This window comes from Lithobates pipiens, unplaced genomic scaffold (assembly GCF_037356315.1).
Source record: "Lithobates pipiens isolate NorthernLeopardFrog02 unplaced genomic scaffold, aLitPip1_a1.2 Scaffold_18, whole genome shotgun sequence".
In the NCBI taxonomy this organism is placed as follows: domain Eukaryota; kingdom Metazoa; phylum Chordata; class Amphibia; order Anura; family Ranidae; genus Lithobates; species Lithobates pipiens.
Window position 1 is genome coordinate 441,907,308 of NW_027507758.1, and position 23,661 is coordinate 441,930,968.

The 23,661-nt window shown below is 41.1% G+C and overlaps 1 protein-coding gene across 3 annotated transcripts in view; it reads right to left on the reverse strand.

Annotated features, from left to right (window-relative positions):
* MED12L (mediator complex subunit 12L) overlaps nucleotides 1–23,661 on the reverse strand; it is a 740,921-nt gene that overhangs the window by 59,036 nt on the left and 658,224 nt on the right. Inside the window, exons 38-41 of one of the 3 annotated variants that reach the window (XM_077488155.1) lie at nucleotides 21,886–22,039; nucleotides 18,994–19,211; nucleotides 8,082–8,165; nucleotides 1,868–2,088 (exon numbers count right to left, since the gene is read on the reverse strand). In XM_077488155.1, the coding sequence (XP_077344281.1) occupies nucleotides 1,868–2,088; nucleotides 8,082–8,165; nucleotides 18,994–19,211; nucleotides 21,886–22,039 (677 nt within the window). The remainder of the gene's footprint in view (nucleotides 1–1,867; nucleotides 2,089–8,081; nucleotides 8,166–18,993; nucleotides 19,212–21,885; nucleotides 22,040–23,661) is intronic. The other 2 variants (XM_077488156.1, XM_077488157.1) reach the window with 2 other exon arrangements.

Sequence of the window (23,661 nt, forward strand, 5' to 3'; positions counted from 1 at the left end):
CCTCTGTGCTTGACAACAAAGGTTTTTCCACGTACTAAGTCATATTTTGCTTGGAGATCAAATACTTATTTTACTCGCTGAACTGCAACTCAATTTATAACATTTATATCATTTAAAATACACCTATGATAAAAATTATAGACCCTTAATTTCTTTGTAAGTGGGCGAAGTTACAAAAACTGCAGGGTATCAAATTATTATATTCCCCACTGTAGGTGGGATCATAGACAGAAGAGTCAGTTGCCCTGTGATGTAATTCAAGAAAATAATTTCCCAGGTAAATAAAAAAATCCTGTGTTCTTGATTGTACATAGATGCAGCACATAGGAATGGTATTCTTAGACCATTGGGAAGCAAAATTAACAGAGTAGCAGTGTGCAGGGATTAAAAACTTGCAACACTTTATTTGTAAAGAAGAGTATCATTTACAGGATGTTGACTGTATTAAGTTCATCGTGCAGGGAGATGATGTGTCAACATTGCAAGATTGGACAAAAGGATTGATGTGGTTAGTATGTCCAGGATTAAGCACAATACCAGCCAGATGATGGTGGACCTAAGGGCTTGTTCAGACTTGACTACATCTAATCTAATGCTAAACAAATGCTCCTATAGCGTTAGTATGGGTATTAGACTTGTGTTAAAGAACTTTAGTGTGTGCTTTAGACTGGCATTTTACAAGCATTAATGACAAGTTAAAAATGCTCCCCAAACACCCTATAGGCAGTTTTGAAGCGTTTGATTAGCATTAAGGTGCCTTAAAACCGCTTCACAAACGCCTATTCCATTACAGGAAGTAAATTAATCTTGACACCACGTAACCACACCACAACTGCCTGCCAGAGCGTTTGCAAAGCGTTACAATAGACTTGAATGGGAGGTGTTGAAAGGCTTCAAATGCCTTCTGACTCAACACGAAGCTTCAAATTTGAAGGGACGCCATGCTAACACTTCATGTTTTGATCGTGTGAACAGCACTGTGTACTGTCCATTGTATCATTTGCTCAGACATTTGAGGGGTGTTTTTATTGCCTCTCAAATACCTGCTTTTAATGCCAGTGTGAACTTAGCCTAATACAGTCTACCTCCCTGTAGATACAATTGTTTACAAATAAAGTGTTGCAAATTTTTATTCACGACGCCTGCTACTCTGTTTCCTTTGGATGTTACTGGCCGGATCACTCACTGATCTGTTGGAGGAGCTGCAGGATTGATGTTTACTCCTGAAGTTTCATTCCCTTGCTGTCCCATGAATATATCATGAACTATAAGGTGAAGTGAGCTGTTTTACTGAGGGCCAGATACCATCTTTTATTGCTTAGACCACTGGGATGTCCAAAAGCAATCCCATGAGGAAAGGGCAACACAACAAAACATCCCCTAACAAGACAAGTTAATGGCCCTTACATGGCCATTAACTTTCAGACCAAAGCCAGCATCCACTGATGCCTGAACATACACCTATGAAAACTTAGCAAACGTGTGAGCAGAAGAACAGCTGAAAGCATTGCCTGATGCTGAAAGGCCCAAGAAGCACCAACACTTTTAACAGAGTGCGTCTTTACAGGGAAAAGGGGAACCTTCCTCCTCAGGTCATATGCTTGCTGGACTGGCCAAATTTCAAGCCATATACAGTATGACCAGCTTTGGGGGTCTTAAAAAGTTCTGAAGCCAGACATTCAGGATAACAGCCAGGCAGCTAGTATTTCCAGAAGAAGGCCAACAATCATAGTCCTTCCAATTTTTCTCATAGCAGGCCTACAAGCTTTAGGGACACCAAAACTCATCAGTAAATATTAGGAAAATGACTGTTCTGCCTATCAGTTTACTTGTAATACACTTTGGTAAAATTCCAGTGGGATCTTACCGTTGATTACTTGCCATGGACTGTATATAGGTGGCTCCCTGCTGTTGCAAGTATCCACTGGGCTGTTGCTGCATCTGTCGTAGTCGTTCTACTAGGTCAGAGCTTGGAAGAGCAGTGGCATTGGTCCGTGGATTATAACTAGGTGAAAGTAATATATTGCCACTTTGATGCTGCTGCACTGGCACCTGGGTGCCATACATTGTATACCCATGTGGAAAGGGCTGAAACACAATAATACACATATATAAGTCATGTTAAAGTAAAGCACAGCCATGTATTATATAGGTTATTTAGTATATTAAATGTGTTCTGTTATTATTATTTTTTTATGTGTTTAAATGAAAAAAATAAAATGTAATCTATGAATAAAATGTATATACAGTAAAACCTTGATTTGAGAGTGGTTTGCAACACAAGCAACATTTTTAAATACATTTTGACTTAATATACAAGCGATGTCTTGATATACAAGTAGTGTCATGTCACAACTGAGTATAAAAGAGAAGAGAGGCGCCTCTAAGTGTAGCAACATGGTTACATTTAATGTAGGTACAACATTTAGCAAGTCACATGGTTGATGATTAAAGCAGGCACATCTAAGTATGCAGGCATCCGGGGTAAAGCTGTCCACATAGACCATCCTCCTCACCGCCGTTGTAATCGTCTCTTCCACGCTGTGCTCCACAAGCGCTTCAATCTCTCTACTGCAGAGTAGTCTTCCCAGTCACGACTGCAGACTGACAGCAGTGGGAGGCGGCGCTGTGCAGAGGACCATCTATGTGGACAGCTTTACCCCGGATGCCTGCATACTTTGGATGTGCCTCTATTAATCATCAACCATGTGAGTTGCCAAATGTTGTACCTTCATTAAATGTAACCATATTTCTACACAAAGAGGCACCTCTCGTCTCCTTTATACTCTGTAGCTCCTTATGGATTTTGCTTCTAATCCCCTTGTGGAGGCTTCCATTTGTGGATGGACAGTTTATGGTTATACAACCTGGTCACATCGCTGTAATCTTTTTATATGGACTATAAACTGAAGGACCTATGAATAAATGGTTGTGGAACAAATAATTTGTGTTTCCATTATTTCTTATAAGGAAATTTGCTTTGATATACAAGTGCTTTAGATTAAAAGCATGTTTTTGGAATAATTTATGCTCACAATCCAAGGTTTTACTGTATACTGCAGATTATGTGATTTCTAAGCACAGTAGTGCATGCAGAATTGGAGGTAACACCAGGGCCGTCTTTACTACTGATTGGACCCTGGGCAAAACTTTGCCCCCCCCCCCCCACTATGCAGTTTTGCTCTCCGCCTGCTCTGAGACATATAATAAATAGCAGTTAGACTCAAAATCAGTTTACTGAATCAGATCAGGCAGCTATTGGGATTGGTTGCCAGAGGTTACAGTGTATCATTACCGCTCACTGACTGGTTGCTAGAGGTTACAGCACATGATTTCTGCTTGTTGATTGGTTGCTAGAGATTACTGTGGACATGACCTCTGAGGGCATGATATACATATGAATGCCACTGGCTGTTGTTATTTACATATGAATGCTTCCACCGTTTACATATGAATGCCGGTAATTTACATGTAAACACAGGGTCTGCAGGTGAGTCATCTGTACACAACAATAGGGCAGAGCTGGGCAGCATTAGTAGCAGCACTTCACACTGAGATATGGGGACACAGCACAGGAGTAAACCTCAAGGGATGAGGGAATTTAAACTGGGAACATTGGCAAGTATGAGGCAGCTGCCTTGGGCCCCACAACAATGACAGGGCCCAGGGCAGCTGCCCCTTTTGCCCTGCCTTAAAAACGGCCCTGGGTAACACTCTGATAAGGCTGTTGTGTTAGCCTAGCTTATTTGGCTATATAAGCTAAATGACTGCCCATGCAGATGCTTTACCAACTCCTAGTGATTGTAAAATTACATTGAATAATACATTTTTATTACCTGTATACTGGATAGGGCACCTACAAAGCATACAGCATCACACAGCATATACAGCACAGTGGACACAGTATGACACACCATACCCAGCACACTAGATGTGGCATGTAGCAGTACACACCAAACATGACATGGCATATAACAGCATAAACTATACCTAGTACACTACAAGGTACATGGAAGCACAACACCATACCAAACACACTAGACGTGGCACATAGAAGCACACGTTTTTAAAAAAAACAGAAGACATGGCACATAGCAACACATAACATACAAGGCGCATAGCAGTACAGTGGTGTGAAAAAGTGTTTGCCCCCTTCCTCATTTCCTGTTCCTTTGCATGTTTGTCACACTTAAGTGTTTCGGAACATCAAACCAATTTAAACAATAGTCAAGGATAACACAAGTAAACACAAAATGCAATTTGTAAATGAAGGTGTTTATTATTAAAGGTGAAAAAAAATCCAAACCATCATGGCCCTGTGTGAAAAAGTGATTGCCCCCTAAACCTAATAACTGGTTGGGCCACCCTTAGCAGCAACAACTGCAACCAAGCGTTTGCGATAACGTGCAATGAGGCTTTTACAGCGTCCTGGAGGAATTTTGGCCCACTCATCTTTGCAGAATTGTCCTAATTCAGTTACATTAGAGGGTTTTCGAGCATGAACGGCCTTTTTAAGGTCATACCACAACATCTCAATAGGATTCAGGTCAGGACTTTGGCTAGGCCACTCCAAAGTCTTCATTTTGTTTTTCTTCAGCCATTCGGTGGTGGACTTGCTGGTGTGTTTAGGATCATTGTCCTGCTGCAGAACCCAAGTTTGTTTCAGCTTGAGTACACGAACAGATGGTCGGACATTCTCCTTCAGGATCTCTTGGTAGACAGCAGAATTCATAGTTCCTTTTATCACGGCAAGTCTTCCAGGTCCTGAAGCAGCAAAACAGCCCCAGACCATCACACTACCACCACCATATTTTACTGTTGGTATAATGTTCTTTTTATGAAATGCAGTGTTCCTTCTACGCCAGATATACTTGGACACACACCTTCCAAAGAGTTCCACTTTTGTCTCATCGGTCCACAGAATGTTGTCCCAAAAGTCTTGGGGATCATCAAGATGTGTTGTGGAGAAATTGAGACGAGCTTTGATGTTCTTTTTGCTCAGCAGTGGTTTTCTCCTTGGAACTCTGCCATGCAGGCCATTTTTGCCCAGTCTTTTCCTGATGGTGGAGGCATGAACGCTGACCTTAACTGAGGCAAGTGAGGCCTGCAGTTCCTTGGACGTTGTTGTGGGGTCTTTTTTTCCCCCCTTGATGAGTCGTCGCTGCGCTCTTGGGGTAATTTTGGGCGGCCGGCCACTCCTGGGAAGGTTCACCACTGTTCCATGTCGCCCTTTGTGGATAATGGCTCTCACTGTGGTTCGCTGGATTCCCAAAGCTTTGGAAATGGCTTTATAACCCTTTCCAGACTGATAGATCTCAATTACTTTCTTTCTCAATTGTTCCTGAATTTCTTTGGGTCTTGGCATGATGTGTAGCTTTTAAGGATCTTCTGGTGGACCTTACTGTGTCAAGCAGCTCCTATTTAAGTGATGCCTTGATTGTGAACAGGTGTGGCAATAATCAGGCCTGGGTGTGGCTAGAGAAATTGAACTCAGGTGTGGACAACCACAGTTATAGTATGTTTTAACAAGGGGGGCAATCACTTTTTCACACAGGGCCATGATGGTTTGGATTTTTTTTCACCTTTAATAATAAACACCTTCATTTACAAATTGCATTTTGTGTTTACTTGTGTTGTCCTTGACTATTGTTTAAATTGGTTTGATGTTCCGAAACACTTAAGTGTGACAAACATGCAAAGGAACAGGAAATGAGGAAGGGGGCAAACACTTTTTCACACCACTGTATATACCATACCCAACACCAGGGATGGCACACAGCGTTACACAACATACCCAGTACACTAGACAGGGCACATAGAAGCATACAGTATACCCAGCACAACAGACATGGTGCATGCCAACATACACCATATCCAAAACGCTAGACATGGCACATAGCAGTACACACCACACTTAGCACACTAGACATGGCAGATAGCAGTACACACCACACTTAGCACACTAGACATGGCACATAGCAGTACACACCACACTCAGCACACTAGACATGGCAGATAGCAGTACACATCATACTCAGCACACTAGACATGGCACATAGCAGCACCCCACGATACTCAGCACACTAGACATGGCAGATAGCAGTACACACCACACTTAGCACACTAGACATGGCACATAGCAGTACATACCACACTTAGCACACTAGACATGGCACATAGCAGTACACACCACACTTAGCACACTAGACATGGCACATAGCAGCACCCCACGATACTCAGCACACTAGACATGGCAGATAGCAGCACCCCATCATACTCAGCACACTAGACATTGCACATAACAGTCGTTTTCCTATGCTATGGTGACAATATGGGGAGTAAGGTATGGTGTATACAGTTTTTGAACTATAAAGGCAAGATGCAGAATATATTACAAAACAAGAATTGTCACTTCCAGTTTTGGTAACAAGACAACCTATACATAGAGTAAAGTGTGCTATATTATGTGATTTAGTTTTTTTTCAATTAAAGATTTGTATTCAATACGCTTTATGAAAGCATTCCTCTAATAGCACTGTAACATAATCACTTACTTTGCTCCACTGTGAAAATCCTCAAATAAATGGCAACATTTTGTCTTTATACAGTATAGACAAACCCTTAGTGCAGATCACGCCATGTATTAATAACATGAATAATGCTGCAGAGAACATTCAATGTTTGGAGGAGAAGATGGTCAAATCACTTTGACAGGTCACATAACATCCTCATACTCCTGGCACATTTTTTTCATTGAAATTAATGAAACAATAGCTGTGGTAGAGGAATACCCCTGCTTTTTATATGCATGGTTGGTTATCACGACAAATTTAAACAGATACAACACTATAAAAGAAAAAAAAGCTATTATGACTACTTGACTACCACTGGTTTCTGTTTCAAGAAATGGGTACACTTTGCTAGCTTTTCATATTTTCATGTGTAAGTAATGTACATTTCTCATATATACTGTACAATAAAAACAATAAGATGTCTATTGTCCTATTGCACTTGAAATGTTAGCATGAAATGGGTTAGGATGGCAGGGCAAGCTTTTCTAGACGTCTATATCCTTATGCCGCGTACACACGACCGGACTTAGATCCGACAGACTTTCGACAGAGTTCTGACGGACTTTCCGAATGAACGGACTTGGCCACACACAATCACACCAAAGTCCGACGGATTTGAACGTGATGACGTACGACTGGACTAGAATAAGGAAGTTCATAGCCAGTAGCCAGTAGTTTTTGTCCGTCGGACTAGCATACACACGAGCGGATTTCTCTGTACGAACTGGGTTCGGCGGAGTTCTGGCGGAAAAATTTGAAACATGTTCCATTTCTAAAGTCTGTCAGACTTTTGCAAATCAAAAGTCCGCTGCAGCCCACACACGATCGAATGGTCTGCCGGAATTGTTCCGTCGGACTTTTGATGTGGAAAAGTCTGGTCGTGCGTACGCGGCATTACACAGCTTGGATATGTTCAACCATTGTAGACAATTTTTCAGACGTTTACCAAGATAAGCACCCGCCCCCCCATCCTTCACACATACACACATATCCATCACTCTCTCTTTTTCTCTCTCTCTCTCTCTCTCTCTCTCTCTCTCGCTCAATATTTCTCTAATATAAGTTAGGAACAAACTATAGACTATAACATTATAAAATCCATAAATACATTTTTCCTAATCACGGCAGTGTTTCATGCAGCAAGATCACATCACGGTAAAAAAATATCCAAAATGGTACATAGGGGGTTACTTACGAAAGGCAAGTCCACTCTGCACTGAAAGTGCACTCGGAAGTGCAGTCGCTCTAAATCTAAGGGGTAGATCTGAAATGAGGGGAAGCTCTGCTGGTTTTATCATCCAATCATGTGCAAGCTAAAATGCTGTTTTTTTATTTTCCTTGTATGCCCCCCTCAGATCTACAGGGACTTTACTTCCAGGTGCAATTTTAGTGTACTTTCAAGTGCACTTGCAGTGCAAAGTGGATTTTTCTTTAGTAAATAACCCCCATAGACTAGGTAATATAGGTATTTGCTTATTTAGTATCTGGGCTGTACTGCATTGGATTTACCTGTGCTTGCTGAATGCCTGGATAAGGCTGGGCATGTGGTTGCACTTGAGGAGAAAACATAGCAGCCTGTTCCACTGTTTGACCCTGCACACAATATATAGAATAGAAATAAAGTACATTTCATATAGCTAAGAAAGCAGAGGGTTTGAACTTTTAGTCAGGGGTCTTCATATGACTGGGACTATAACTACTGCCATATCACATTCAGAGCCCAAAAACCACAAGGCAACCTAGGAATGAGCCTAAGGGCATAGTGCGTGTCAAAAGGGCCCAGTTACAACCTCCATCCTGCAGTAAGTCAGAGGCGTAGGTCAAAGCTGTGTGCTTGCCTATCACTTCACAAGCATAGATGCACTTGGAGGCAGATGTCTGGTGGGACCATGCAAATACAGACAATAGAATATGAGTATCTTTGCTGTGCCTTTTCATAATCCCCTTATCAAGCTCAATTGAAGGGATGATGGTCACAGCTGCTACCTTGCCTGGGATCCAATTTTGCCTTAATCTGTCTCTGATCACATCCACGCATAGGACATTAGACCATGCACCACAGGAAAAATCTAAAAGGTCTTTTTGCCTTTTGTGTAGTTGCATAACTTTAAGTGAAATTTGACTAAAAATTAGGAACTATTTAGTCAGATAACAGTAAATGCAATCAGTATGTGCTTACATTAGTTATTGGCACAGCTGAATGTACTGTGATAAGATTTCCTTAAAATGACACGGGGGGGAGCATGAAGCACAGTATCAATTAATGAGATGAGACAAACCATTTAACACTATGAGGGTGCTTACAACTGTCAGCTTTTATTTATATAAAAACATTATCCCAAAAGAAAAAAAAAGTTTGCTGTAACTGCTTATAAAGTATTAGCTGGAGTTTGGCTTCACTTTGTTAGTGTATTTAAATCTGCTAGTCCATATAGCACTCCCCTCCCCTCAGACTGACAATACTGCCGTCCAAAGGTGCCCATGTGCTTCTTTATCCAGAGGGGCGGCACGCTAAAACCCAGAACACACATGTGCAGGCGACATTTGCCGGTTCAAAAAAGAAAAAGCCAACAGCAGAGAGTGCTGATCGGGAGGCATCCCTTTGGCAGAACACAACAGCCCAGTGGGGGGTTTGCTTTACTAACCTCACATGGTTAGTACAGTGTCTCTGGGTCTGGGTTGCACAAAAGAAAATTGTAGTGTGTACCCGGCTTAATACAGGAGGTGTGTTACTGGGCAGATCACCAGGTGAAATCCGGGGGGGGGGGGCACTGTAATGGGTTTGCTGTGGTGGCCAGACCTGTAGTAATGATCCTGGACTGCAAGGCAGAATGGATTTAACATACCTCCCAACTTTTTGAGATGGGAATGAGGGACATCTATTAGCAAAAGTATGTAGGCATAGGACACCCCAGAACACCCCCCCTCCCCCCACACACACCCTTAACCACTTGCTTACTGGGCACTTAAACCCCCCTCAGTCCCAGACCAATTTTCAGCTTTCAGCGCTGATGCACTTTGAATATCAATTGCGCGGTCATACAACACTGTACCCAAATGAAATTTTTATCATTTTTTTCCCACAAATAGAGCTTTCTTTTGGTGGTATTTAGTTACAGCTCGGAGTTTTATTTTTTGCTAAACAAACAAAAAAAGATGCAAAAAATAAAATAAAATAAATCATGTTTTAATAGTTTGTTATAAAATTTTGCCAACGAGTCATTTTTCTCCTTCATTGAAGTGCGCTGATTAGGCGGCACTGATAGGCTGCACTGGTGGGCACTGATGGGCTGCATTGGTGGGCACTGATAGGCTGCACTGGTGGGCACTGATAGGCTGCACTGGTGGGCACTGATAGGCATAGTTAAGGCGGCACTAATAGGCACAGATAAGGCGGCACCGATGGGCACAGATAAGGCGGTACTGATGGGCAAAGATGGGCACAGATAAGATGGCACGGATGGGTGGCACGGATGGGCACTGATAGGTACCACTGATAGATGGGACTGATGGGCACTGATAGGTGGCACTGATAGGTGGCTCTGATAGGTGGCACTGCTGGGCACTGATGGGCGGCACTGCTGGGCACTGATGGGCGGCACTGGGGTGCAGCACCTTTGAGGTAGATTGTGGGCACTGCTGGGTGGCACTGTGGGTGGCACTGCTGGGTGGCACTGTGGGTGGCACTGCTGGGTGGCACTGCTGGGTGGCACTGCTGGGTGGCACTGTGGGCACTGCTGGGTGGCACTATGGGCACTGCTGTGTGGCACTGACGGGGGGCACTTACTTTTAATAAGTGGGGCACTGCAGGGGGCAGGTGGGCACTGTCAGGGGGCAGGTGGTCACTAGCAGGGCTGGCCGTGATCGGGACTGATGTCCCGATCACGGCCGCTGGTGATCGGCTTTTTTTTTTTCTCCTTGCGCTGTCAGCGCGAGGAGGAATAATAGCCGATTACCGGCTCCGTTATATCACATGATCAGCTGTCATTGGCTGACAGCTGATCACGTGATAAGGGGTCGGGATCGACCCCTTGCACGGATCGGTCATCAGGCGAGTCTCATGGACTCGCCGATCACAGAGCGCGCCGTGCGCGCCCCGAGGGGCCCGCAGGCCGCTCATACACGGGACGACGTCAATAGACGTAGTCCCGGAAAAGGAGATCCGCGCTGTAGCCGTCAATTGACTATAGCGCGGATCTCAAGTGGTTAAAGGAGAAGTGTACAAAAAATGATTACTTAAACTGACAAGTGCTTTTTTTTTACTACTACTATTCCTTTTTACTGGCTTTTGAAATCTACAAATGCAGCAATTTAGAAATTGGATGAAAGGTATAGCACTGGGAAACACTTTTTTGAAGATAAAATTGCATTTTATATACAGAGCCGACCAAAATGAGGGACAAATGAGGAAGAAAGAGGGACATTGTTCCAAATCCAAATATTAATGTACAAAACTGCCAATGCTAATAAATGAATCTGTTACATCTGATAACCAACTAACACAAATACAAATGGAGAGAAGCATGAAAAGAGAACTCATGAATTTTAGCCTTTTATCCAGGTCTCCATTCTGTGCTTACATACCATGCAAATTCTCTTAAAAAGGATCCAAACTTGACTTCTCTATACCATCATTTGTGTTCTCCTTGTTAAAGGCTGTGAAGTGAGCTATGTATATTATCAGTTATATATTTCAGCTCTATAACACACTGTTAACATACCACTGTGTGAACAATGTCAGCTTCGTGGGAACGAAAACCCATTTGGAGGCTTCTCGTCTTAAAACGGGAGGCTGCATGTTGTGCGAGGTTGCGTTTTGCTGAGGACACATGGTTTGGGAATGCAGACCACAACTGAGATAATACGCTAGACCTGCTGCTTCAATAAGTGGACAAATGACTGCTATGCTTATTTGTCAGCTACGTTGGTGGCTAGTACCCTTTTTACTCACCCTGGTAACACATGCTTGGCTGGACAATCTTGCTGTGACTTTCTCATGTGATCTTTTTCTAAGGACGAAAGTACTGTATATGTCCTGCACTGTTATTTCTACTAAAACACCTACTGAGTCTTATGTAAATAATGGGCGCTGTTTCTACTTTCATACAATCTGACGCATTGTCATTGTACAAATAAAGTTTGATGTTGAAAATCATCGGCAGAATCTGTATTTCCTGTTAAGGCCATGACCCCATTTATGATAATATTTTAGAATGACTAATTGGGAAAGAGGATAGTGAATAATTCGATCATTTCGAGCTAACAGAAGACCATGTTGTTGACATAATGAAATGTTTTCATAGTCTCTATTGCTTGTCATGACATCTGGAATATATGGGCTTAAAAATACCTCAAGTGATGTAGGTTCCTGAGCAATACAAACATTGTGGTTATTATTATTGTTTATCGAGCAGTAAAATTTAGAGGGGTCAGTTCATGACACACATTCTATATGTTTGTATAGCAGATCTCCCCTTGTCTATAACCTACAGCTAAGGGTGCGAACAGTAATTAGTATGGGGTTGACAGCAGTTGAAAGGTTAGCATTGGTCCCATAGGACATATAATGTAACAACTTGAAGCAATTCATTATTTTTATTTCTAATGGAAATATGAAAAATGATTTTCCTTGTCAGTTAATTCTAAAACATTTTAAGGGTGAGCATTGATCATGCAGGGATTCCGTTGTAAGTATGAATTTAATGTAAGGCAAACTAAAGCAAATAAACTATAATATGGAACCTGACAAATTATGTGTCTATATTTGTAAAATGTCCATCAAAAAAAAAGTGTCCTACACCTCTCCAAAGTCTCCGCTTCTGCCCCCTTACCCCTTCTACTACCCAAATATAACATTCTACCAAATACATATGCAACCTTAAATTAATAGGACTAATGTATTTTTTTTCTTCTTTTGCTCGAAAGACTCGATGCCCCGTACACACAATCGGACTTTCCAACAACAAAACCTTGGATTTTTGTTTGAAGGATGTTGGCTCCAACTTGTCTAGCATACACATGGTCACACAAATGTTGGCCAACAATTACGAACGTAGTGACATACAAGACGTACATGATATCTCCATTACGAACGCTAGTTATATCTCCCGTTCGTATTTGATTCTGAGCATGCGTGGAATTTTGTCTGACGGACTTGTGCACACACGATCGGAAAGTCAGACAAGAAACATTTTTTGGTAGAAAATTTGAGAACCTGCTAGCCAACATATGTTCGATGGAGCATACACTTGGTCAGACTTTCCGCCAACAAGCTCATATCCAACATTTGTTGTCAGAAAATCTGATCGTGTGTACAGGGCATGAATGTTGTAGTAATCTAAATCCATGCTGTGTTGGTAATAACTGCACCCAGCAATTCAAACTGCTCAGCATAAATCAGATTTAAATGTTCGTATTGAACTTGCTGACTCCATTGTGACATCAGAAATGTGCTACCCGGCCTCTCCACATAAAATGACATATAGTTTACTGCCTGTGTCCCATTGCATTTCAAATAGTGATTCGATTTTTAATTAAGAAGTCACATTCAAAGACTCAAAAGCACTAGTGATGGGGAAATGGCCACAAAGCCTCTTTTTGCTTGTTATTCTTCTTCAAGGCCAGAAACTCTTCCTAATGAGTAGTGGCTTGTGGGCCAGTGGACATGTACATTATGTTAATTAAATACTAGGACAAAAAAAAGGTCAAATCAACCAAAAACTGCTTATAGCCAAACCAAATCCTGGAAGCTTCACCTTTATCATAAAACCTGGTACTGTCAAGGGAAATTGGGGTCTGTGGTTTACATGGCATATATGCACAGTGGATGAAAATGTTATTGTTGTGTTTTATATAAGAACATTATGACGCCTGGTAGGTAATCAAATTTATCCAGAGAGAATAAAACATGCTCTCAATAGAGCCTAAACTGTGAACAGGAATAACACACTGATTGCACTTCTAGAAGAATGGTCAAACATTCCCATAGACACACTCCTATACCTTGTGGACAGCCTTTCCAGATGAGTTGAAGCTGTTATAGCTGCAAAGGATGGACCAACTCAATATTGAACTCTACGGAATAAAGCCTCATACACACGATCGGACTTTGTACAAATGTTCCCGTGGACTTTTGTACAAAGGGCGTTGGCCGTAAATTTGTATTGCATACACATGATCTGACTTTTTAGGCAACAAACACAAACGTAGTGACGTTTCAACGTACTGACGACACTTCAAAAGAGGACGTTCAATTACTCCGGCGCCACCCTTTGGTCAACTTCTGTATTGTTGTTGAATCTTTTGCATTGGTTCTGAGCATGCGTGTTTGTACTTTGTACAAAAGTCCTATGGTTTTCTGTACACACGATCGGACTTTGCTCCATTCGACTTATGTTGTCAAAAGGTTTATCCGTTCACACAGCCAACAAAAGTCAGATGAAAACCAAAAAAGTTTGTCCGATGGAGCGTACACACGGTCGGATGTTGCATTAAAACAGGTAATTTGCATGTTTGTTGTCAAAAAGTCCGCTCTTGTGTACAGGCCTTAAGAATGGGATGCCATTAAACTTCATGTACGTGACCAATACTTTTGACAATATAGTGTATATCCATGATTGGAAAAGTTCTTTATTTTTTACTTTACAACTGATTATTAGCTTTCCTTCCTGTACCCTTGTCAGACATTAGGCTGCTAAACTTATAATGCAAACAAATCATTCACATATAAATAAATACAATGCATATGTGCTGTATGTAATAAAATATAACCACATGTTATCATATAACATTCTGTTTTTTAATAAGACACCAATGGCAGACACATGTTCATTTAAAATATGAATCAACGTCTGTCCATTCCACTGAGTATAAACATCATCACTTTATTATTAAGGGAACTTTAAACAAAAAGAAATAGTGAATATAAATTATTCATGATGAAATGTTTTTTTTAGTTGTTTTTTTTCTGTATTAACTACATAATGGCATATGATGCAAAGATAATAAAGGCAAGGTTTACATTTTCTGTTTTTAAATTTACTTTAGAACATTTCATTTTTCATCTATTTGAAATACTTTTTGTATTTTTTATAATGTTTACAATAATGTATCCTTACTTGACCACTTTTTTGGCTGGTTTGGCAGTCATTTTTGTACACATAGGATTGCCAACAATAATAAAAAGAGCAGCTAAAGACCATATAAAAAAGAAGTATTGCCAAAGCTTGTTTCGCTATACTCCTCTTGTAGGTCGAAGGGGTGCACTTACATTTGCTCTTCTGTGACTCAGAGTCAGCTGAGAGTGGTCTATAGCCACTTCAGGCTCTAGAAGGATTCTGACGATATTGTCTGCATTTACCCAGATGTCTGAACGACAGCGGGCTCAGCCTCCCAGTGCACCGCTAAGCCAGCTGCTCCCAGCCCCTCTCCTGCCTGGCGCTCCAGTGAGCGCAGGAGGAGCCGAGCACAGAGCGGTGACTAACAGTCACTGCTCCCAGTTCTGACCAGACCAAGAACTGAGTGATCAGTGGTCATGTGATCGCTCAGTTCTCTGCGTTGGAACCGACATTGGGAGAAGCTGCAGCATCACACGAATATTACAGTATGGAGGTGAGTATTTGTGTATATATGCTTTGTTTATATTTCATGTCTGAGGTTTACAACCACTTTAAAGAAAAAAAGGGATAACTGTACTGGTTTCTATAGGCAACATAAAGTGTGAGGCCTGCCTACATTTAAAACAACCTTTCTCAAACTTTTTTTACATGGAGGAAGCCTGAAAATAACTTTACAGTTATAGGGAACCCTGCTAATAAATATTACCTCTCACTTTACATTTTTGTGAATAGTAACTTGATATAGAAAAATAAATAAAAGCATAAGGAAGGCATCACAGTTAGTATATTTAACACCCAACAAAATTAGTTTAACCACTTGCTTACTGGGCACTTAAACACCCTTCCTGCCCAGACCAATTTTCAGCTTTCGGTGCTCTCACACTTTGAATGACAATTACTCAGTCATGCAACACTGTACCCAAATTAATTTTTTGTCCTTTTTTCCCACGAATAGAGCTTTCTTTTGGTGGTATTTGATCACCTCTGGGGTTTTTATTTTTTGCGCTATAAATGAAAAAAGACTGAAAATTTGGGAAAAAAACGCATATTTCTTTATTTCTGTGACAGAATTATGCAAATTATTTATTTTTCTTCATAAATTTTGGCCACAATTTATACTGCTACATATCTTTGGTAAAAATAACCCAAATTAGTGGATATTATTTGGTCTTTGTGAAAGTTAGAGAGTCTACAAGCTGTGGTGCGAATCATACAAAATTGATCACATCTGATGTACTGGTGGCCTATCTCGCTTCTTGTGACCCGAACAAGTCAGGAAAGTACAGATACCCCCCAAATGACCCCTTTTTGGAAAGTAGACATTCCAAGGTATTTAGTAAGAGGCATGGTGAGCTTTTTGATGTTGTAATTTTTTCCCACAATTCTTTGCAAAATTAAGATTTTTCATTTTTTTTATTTTTTTCCACAAAATTGTCATTGTAATAGGTTATTTCTCTCACATGGCATGTGTATACCACAAATGACACCCCCAAAAAATTCTGCTACTCCTCCTGAGTATTACAATACCACATGTGTGGGACTTTTTCACAGCCTGGCCACATAGAGAGGCCCAACATGCAGGGAGCGCCATCAGGTGTTCTAGGAGCATAAATTACACATCTAACTCGTTGACTACCTATTACACTTTTGAAGGCCCTGGAGCACCAGGACAATGACACGTGACACTGATGACAGATGGCACTTATACGTGGCAATGATGACAGATGGCACTAATATGTGGCACTGATGACAGATGGCACTTATACATGGCACTGATGACACGTGGCACTTATACGTGGCACTGATGACACGTGGCACTAATACGTGGCACTGATGACACGTGGCACTAATACGTGGCACTAATACTGCCACCGATGACAGATGGCACTAATACGTGGCACCGATGACGCGTGACACTGATGACAGATGGCACTGATAAGTGGCATTGATGGCACGTGACACTGACAACAGATGGCACGTGACACTGACAGGTGGCACTGATGACAAATGGCACTGATACATGGCACTGATGACAGATGGCACTAATATGTGGCACTGATGACAGATGGCACTATGTGGCACTGATGACACGTGGCACTGATGACAGATGGCACTTATATGCGGCACTGATGACAGATGGCACTGGGGACAAATGGCACTGACAACAGGTGGCACTGGGGACAGATAGCACTAACAGGTGGCACTGGGGGCAGGTAGCACTGGGGTGGATGGCACTGGGGTGGATGGCACTGGGGCAGATGGCACTGAGGCAGGATGGCACTGGGGTGGATGGCACTGGAGTGGATGGCACTCGGGCAGGATGGCACTGGGGCAGGATGGCACTGGGGGAGGATGGCACTGGGGCGGATGGCACTTTTTTAACTTTTTTTTTTTTACACTTACGGCCGCTGCAGCCGTTCATCTCTTCCCTCTCACGCGCTGTCTGTGTGAGGAGGGAGAGCGGCGCTGAGAGATGATCTCATATGTTTACATATGAGATCATCTCACATTGGACACGCCGACCGCGCTGTAAACGGCCGCTGTGATTGGCCGTTTATAGCGATCTGTGTTTGCCTGTCTCTGGGGGACACGGCAAACACAGAACTTCCCCGATGCGCGCCCGCGGCGGCGCGCATTGCGGAAGTAAACAACAGGACGTCCAGGGACGGCCTCCCGGACGAAAGCGCCCGCTCTACGGCCATCATTCGGCTATAGGGCGGGCGGGAAGAGGTTAATTAATAAACATTAAAATGATAATAATAATAGTAATAACCCCACTCACCTTTGCGACATTAGTACACCATGCACCATGCGCCATACAAGTGTTACCTGCGCACTCTACAAACGGTTTAAGACCCTAATGAGATCACCACTCCCCATGTACTTAAGTGACCCTCTCTAGCTTCCAGACTGGCACACTCCATCCCACGCGACTGTGGACCTGCCTAGATCACGTTCCCTCTGGTCATGCAAGAGCATACCCTGATAATTTATCTATGACCACATACAAAAGGGGTAAACAATAGATGCCACTTAGGGACTAGGTGGGCTCCTTATTCAAATACACATGGGTCAGACGATCCTCCTGTTGATCTCCTAACTTATACATGGGCACAGAATCCTGTTGAACAATTTGGCTCATTATTATTTCCGGTTTCGCCTACTACTCATAATCTAAAGTAGTAATGATAAATCCTACTGTTGGCTTGGAATTTAAGGTTGAGTTATGTAACCTGTCCTATGTGCATGTCATACGTTTTTTGTAACTGTTCTGTTTTATATTAATAAAATATTTGAAACAAAAAAAAAATAGTAATAAAAACTAGAAAAGACACAGGCAGTAAAAACGTTAGTGTCCCCTCACATTGGTGGTCAGTGAAGGAACCCTGGTTGAAAAAAGCAGACCAAGATACCTATAAATGAGGTGCTTCCTTACAGAGGTAGCCAGTGGAGACAGGCAGTTAGTGGGAAAAGGACCACTTTATACTTGTGGTTCTTGGGAGAAGGGCCCATGGTGGCCATTGATGCTCAGTGAAAAGAATAGTCCTTTCATTGTGGTCATCGGGAAGAATGCTCCCTACATTGGTGGCCCTGTTACAGATAGCTAAATAGATTATTGGTGTCAGTGGTTAGTTATCTGACAATCGGAAATTGCTAATTACTCAAAGAAACCCTAGGGTTCCATGGAGCCGTAGCTGAAAAAGAAAACAGGACACCAAAAGTTAGGTCCAGCATTCTTTAAAATGTACCTTGTACCCTCATCCTCATTAGACATTCCTTTGCAGAGAACGTTGGAGAGAATGTCCAAGACTGATCCTTAATTTATTGTTTTTTAAACTGACAGACGGCTTTCCTATAGCATATTTAGACATGTCATGGCTTCTAAACATATGAGGAATTTATTAAAAACACAGAGGTAAATGCAATTAACTGAAAGAGAAAGTAAAAGAAAGCACAAGACATATGTTAGCTGCATAGGAACCCAGCACAGATGGACGGAACTCTTTTCTGACATATGAAAGAGATTAGGAGACAATAGTATATAGCTTCATAGAAGCCATAATAGCTCATTGGTTTAAGCTCTTCACATTGACATGTTTATAAACATGATTGGCATTCTCTGCTGTGCCTGTGATTCGTCACTTACAAAGAAAGCACAAAACACAAGGAGGCATGTCTCATATCATCCACGTGTGGCCTGACCTCTCCGTGGTAGAGGTTAGCCTGGCCCCCATGCGTCGCTAAATGATCAATAAAGCAAAGGCTAATATTATGAGATGCTGTGCTGAAACTCACACACATACCTGCTGAAGTGTCCTGGCCTGGATGTGTTGTCTGAGGAGCCTTTGCTGCTGCTGTTGTTGCTGCAATAGTTTCAGTTGTAGCAGTTGTTGCTGGGAGGTAATTGCATGCAAAGAAGGGGACTGCATCACTGTGCCTGAGCGTTTCTGCAACATGTTGGACAAAGCTTGTTTTGTATTTGAAGGAACAAATGTGCCCATTGGATCCAATCTGGTACCGCCTAAGGAAGTATATATATTGAATATGGTGAACAAACAAAGAGGTATTTATAGATCTAAAATATTAGTGCAATCAGTAAAAGTGGAGAGTGGTATAAGGCTACATTAACACCAGTGAGTTTTTGTGACACACACAGTATTGTGAATTTTGTGTTGAGTTAAGCAGCTCATTCATTTTTTTTTTTTTATCGGCTGTAAAAACTCTGAAATGAACTAAAATCAGACATGGCACATTTTTTTCCTACACGGAACACCACAGTTGCCTAAAACCTAATACAATTATTATAGCTAATTAGTGTTAAATCTGTTACTTTGTGCTAACAGGTTAATTGTGGCCTTAATAATGCAGACCGAAAAGCAGAACATACTTGGGTAAACAAGAGTATAACAATAAACAATTCATCCCTTAGGAAATTATATAATTGCTTACATATTCAGAAGAACATGTGGCGTTCATGTCTAACTGAACAGTAGAAAATGTAACCTTTGTTTGACACTAGGAGAAAAAAAGGAATACACAAAAGGTGTGCATTGAAAGATGGAGTTCTTAAAGTATATCTAAACCCTTACCTTGAAATAAGCCCATTCAGTTAAAATAGAAATGCAAGGCAAGAAATGTAAACATTTGTATATGTATACTTTATATACAGTATCTCACAAAAGTGAATGCACCCCTCACATTTTTGTAAATATTGACAACACCAAAGAAATGACACTTTGCTACAATGTAAAGAAGTGAGTGTACAGCTTGTATAACAGTGTAAATTTGCTGTCCCCTCAAAATAACTCAATACACAGCCATTAATGTCTAATCCGCTGGCAACAAAAGTGAGTACACCCCTAAGTGAAAATGTCCAAATTAGGTCCAAAGTGTCAATATTTTGTGTAGCCATCATTATTTTCCAGCACCGCCTTAACCCTCTTGGGCATGGAGTTTACCACAGCGTCACAGGTTGCCACTGGAGTCCTCTTGCCCCTGGGCCGCATTGGAAACTAATATCCATGGTCGTCACTAGGGATTTGACATTGTGGTCTGGCTGCCTTTGTACTAATTAATATTACTACCGCTCACTGAGGAATGGCTTAATCACAAGCTATTACAATATTGTATTTTCCTTTACTCTCCACCCCCGATGAAAGTTTTCAAGCAAAACTGGAAATGCGTTGGGTCTTGGGATATCCAATCCCTATGAGAGCATACGTGTTGTTATATGGTTTATTGTCTTTTCTATTTGTATTGTATTGCATATTCCTATTGTTCAGATGCTAGTCTTCTGTCCCTGGTTTTATTACTTTGTGTATCAATAAATATGATATTTTATACTTCCTTTGCATGTGTTGGTGGTCTGTCAAAGTCCCCCTTAGGGGGTACTTTTTTGTTCTGTAAAGTAAGAATGCTTCCAAATATATATATATATATATATATATATATATATATATATATATATATATATATATATAATATATATATAATATCAATTCTTCAAACTACACTGTGGTCAGCTATTAGGAGGAGATATAATCACAATATACAAATATCTAAATGGTGATTCGAGCATAGGGATAAAGCTATTCAGTCTCAGGCTACTCAAGAGGATAAAAGGCCACTCAATGAGGTTGGACGATAAGCAGTTTATACCTAAAATGAGTAAGTGGTTCTTTACAGTTAGAACATAAGGATGCAGAACTCCCTTCTACAAATGGTGGTGTCAGTGTTGATAAGTTCAAACAATATTTAGATGGGCACATTAGTGAATGCAATATACAGAGATATGGGAAATGGTAGTGACAGAAATACACACACACACAGACTGAACTGGATGGACTTTATTCAACCTTACCTACTATGTAACTATTGGGATGATTTACTGAAGACAAACAGACTGTTCACTTTCAAAGTACAGTTGGACTCTGCAAGTGCACTTGCTCCAGAACTTAGTAAATGAGGAAATGCTCTGCTGACTTCCATCATTCAATCATGTGCAAGCAAAAAAAGCATTTTTTTTTATTTTCCGTGCATGTGATTGGGTATTCTTTGCAAAGTGAAGCTTCACCTCATTTACTAAGCTCTGAAGTGAATGCCCTTGCAGAGTGTGATGGCACTTGCAAAGTGCATAGTCTATTTGTCTTTAGTGAATCAAACCCTATGTAAAAGGATAGTTTTTCATATAAGTACATGGTATCAAAGAACCATATCAGGACTATGAAATGTTGGGGTAACATACACTTCAAGTCCAAACACAAGCAAAACATGCTGTGCTTAAACAGCAAATAATACAACAGTGTATTGACAAACAAGATGATGAAAGACTAAAATGAAGAGCACATCTTTGCCAAGGGAGCTCCACAAAAATGGAAAATCCCTTTTGAAAATCCCTTTTTCCTTACCCAGTCCTTGTCTTGAGCTATAACTTCACAAGCATCACCACCTGCTGGTAGGATCTGGCATTTCACTAGTGCCACAAAAGAAAGCAATTTTGCAGCAGAAAAGCAGCAAAACAAAAGTTATTCACAGAGGAATAATGAAAAGTGAGTCCTACTTTGCATAACTACAGAAGGGTTTCTTAAGGAATAGAAATTTCTTCTCACAATACTCCATCACTTAAGGGAACTGTATTATTAATGAGTAAATACAATTTTCTGGCGATAGAGCTGTATTATAAATGCAAATCATACCTGTTGTGATCACTTGATTCTGCAAATAGAAGTTTGGCTGTTGTTGTCCCACAATGTTGTAACTCCAGGTAGTAGTAGGGTTGTGGTTTATCATTTGAGATGATAAAGGAGAATAATTAGGCGGCACTCGATATACAGTATTCTGAGCATATTCCTAAGAAAGAATAATTCTAATTATATCATTAAGAGACTCTCATGCCATCGTGCATAAAATGCAGGTAAGAGTACAGAAAAATCAAGTATTTTGAATGCTTATTTGATTTATTTCCTTTCCAAAACGTACTTTTAACTTACATACAATGTGCCTGAAAGAATATTGTAAAGAGCCCCCCTAAATATATTATTGCTTTTGGTTATTACTCATTTAAATATATTATTGCTCTGAAGTTAGAAGTAGGAGAGATGTTTTTTTATCAAGAAATGGAAGTCTTGTTTTGGTTTTGTGTTAATCACAAAACTAGCATCTGGGTTAAAGAGATGTAATAGCCTGTGTATTGTTCTAAAAGTAGTTATAAAAACTGTGTGAACATTGACAGGTGAGAAACGCTATGAATAACTGTATGTACACGAGGGAGGTGTTTAGCCTGGCTTGGATTGCAAATCCCATGGGTGGGCTATATCTTGATGTATACTATAAATATGTGGTACCCGGACCAATAAATTGAACAGTGTGTAGATCTGATCTCTGTTGGGTCATTATTATATATACATTGTTCCCTGCGCAGAATCCGAGTGTGGCGGAATAGAGGAATGCCGGCAAATAAGGTAACGTGGTAATGTAGACAGTAATAAGGTCTAGATATTACCTTATTACTGTCTACATTACCAACTTACCTTATTTGCCAGGAAGGGGGAATACTCTAAAGTGTTACTTGAATGACATCTCTGATCTGCTGGGGCTGCTGACATGCAAGATGGTCTCAGGCCTTTTGGACGTCTACACAAAGGAGGCTTTTACAGATAAATAACATACATAAAGTATGTTAAATGCACAGATACTCTTATGAGAATATATGTTTCAATAGTCTGATTAACCCCTTGCCACCTGTGTAACACATATGTGCGCAGCGTCAAAAGTTTGGGCTGTAACGCTCATGTACATATACGTCACTGGACATCTGTTTCTGTGCTGAGAGTGCGCTCACTACATGCTCCCAGCACATAGACTGAGCTGTAAAAGATAGCTCTTGGTCTCCGTTAATGATCAGTAGGTAGTGGGACCAGATCCTGTTAATGTGACTACTGTAAAAACACGATTCCCCAAACCCTCTGTAGTTGCAGAGAACCTACATATTGAATTGAGTTAACCATCAAAGCAAGTATGGTTAAAGCAGGGCTCTCAAACTGGCGGCCCTCCAGCTATTGCAAAACATCATGCCTCTGCCTGTGGGAGTTTTACTTGTAACTGTCAGCCTTGCAATGCATCATGGGACTTGTAGTTTCGCAACAGCAGGAGGACCGCCAGTTTGAGACCCCTGGGTTAGAGGGTTTCAAGATTAGTGACCATTGCAGTGCTATGGCTCTGTACAAGAAACTATGAAGAAGGGGGAAGGAAGTCATCAGTAAGAGCACAAAGAGAATGCAGCCTTGCACTTTCTGTGTTCCATGGCTTATACCTGCGTGCTGCTATCTGCCTCCATTCTCTGTTACACAAATAAAACTACCGTATACTTCTATCCCACTGAATTCCCTATTGTAGAAATAGAACTACTAAAAACATTGTGGTGTAATCCAGTGACTAACTACTTTTTATTGCATGTTATACCCTGCGTTACC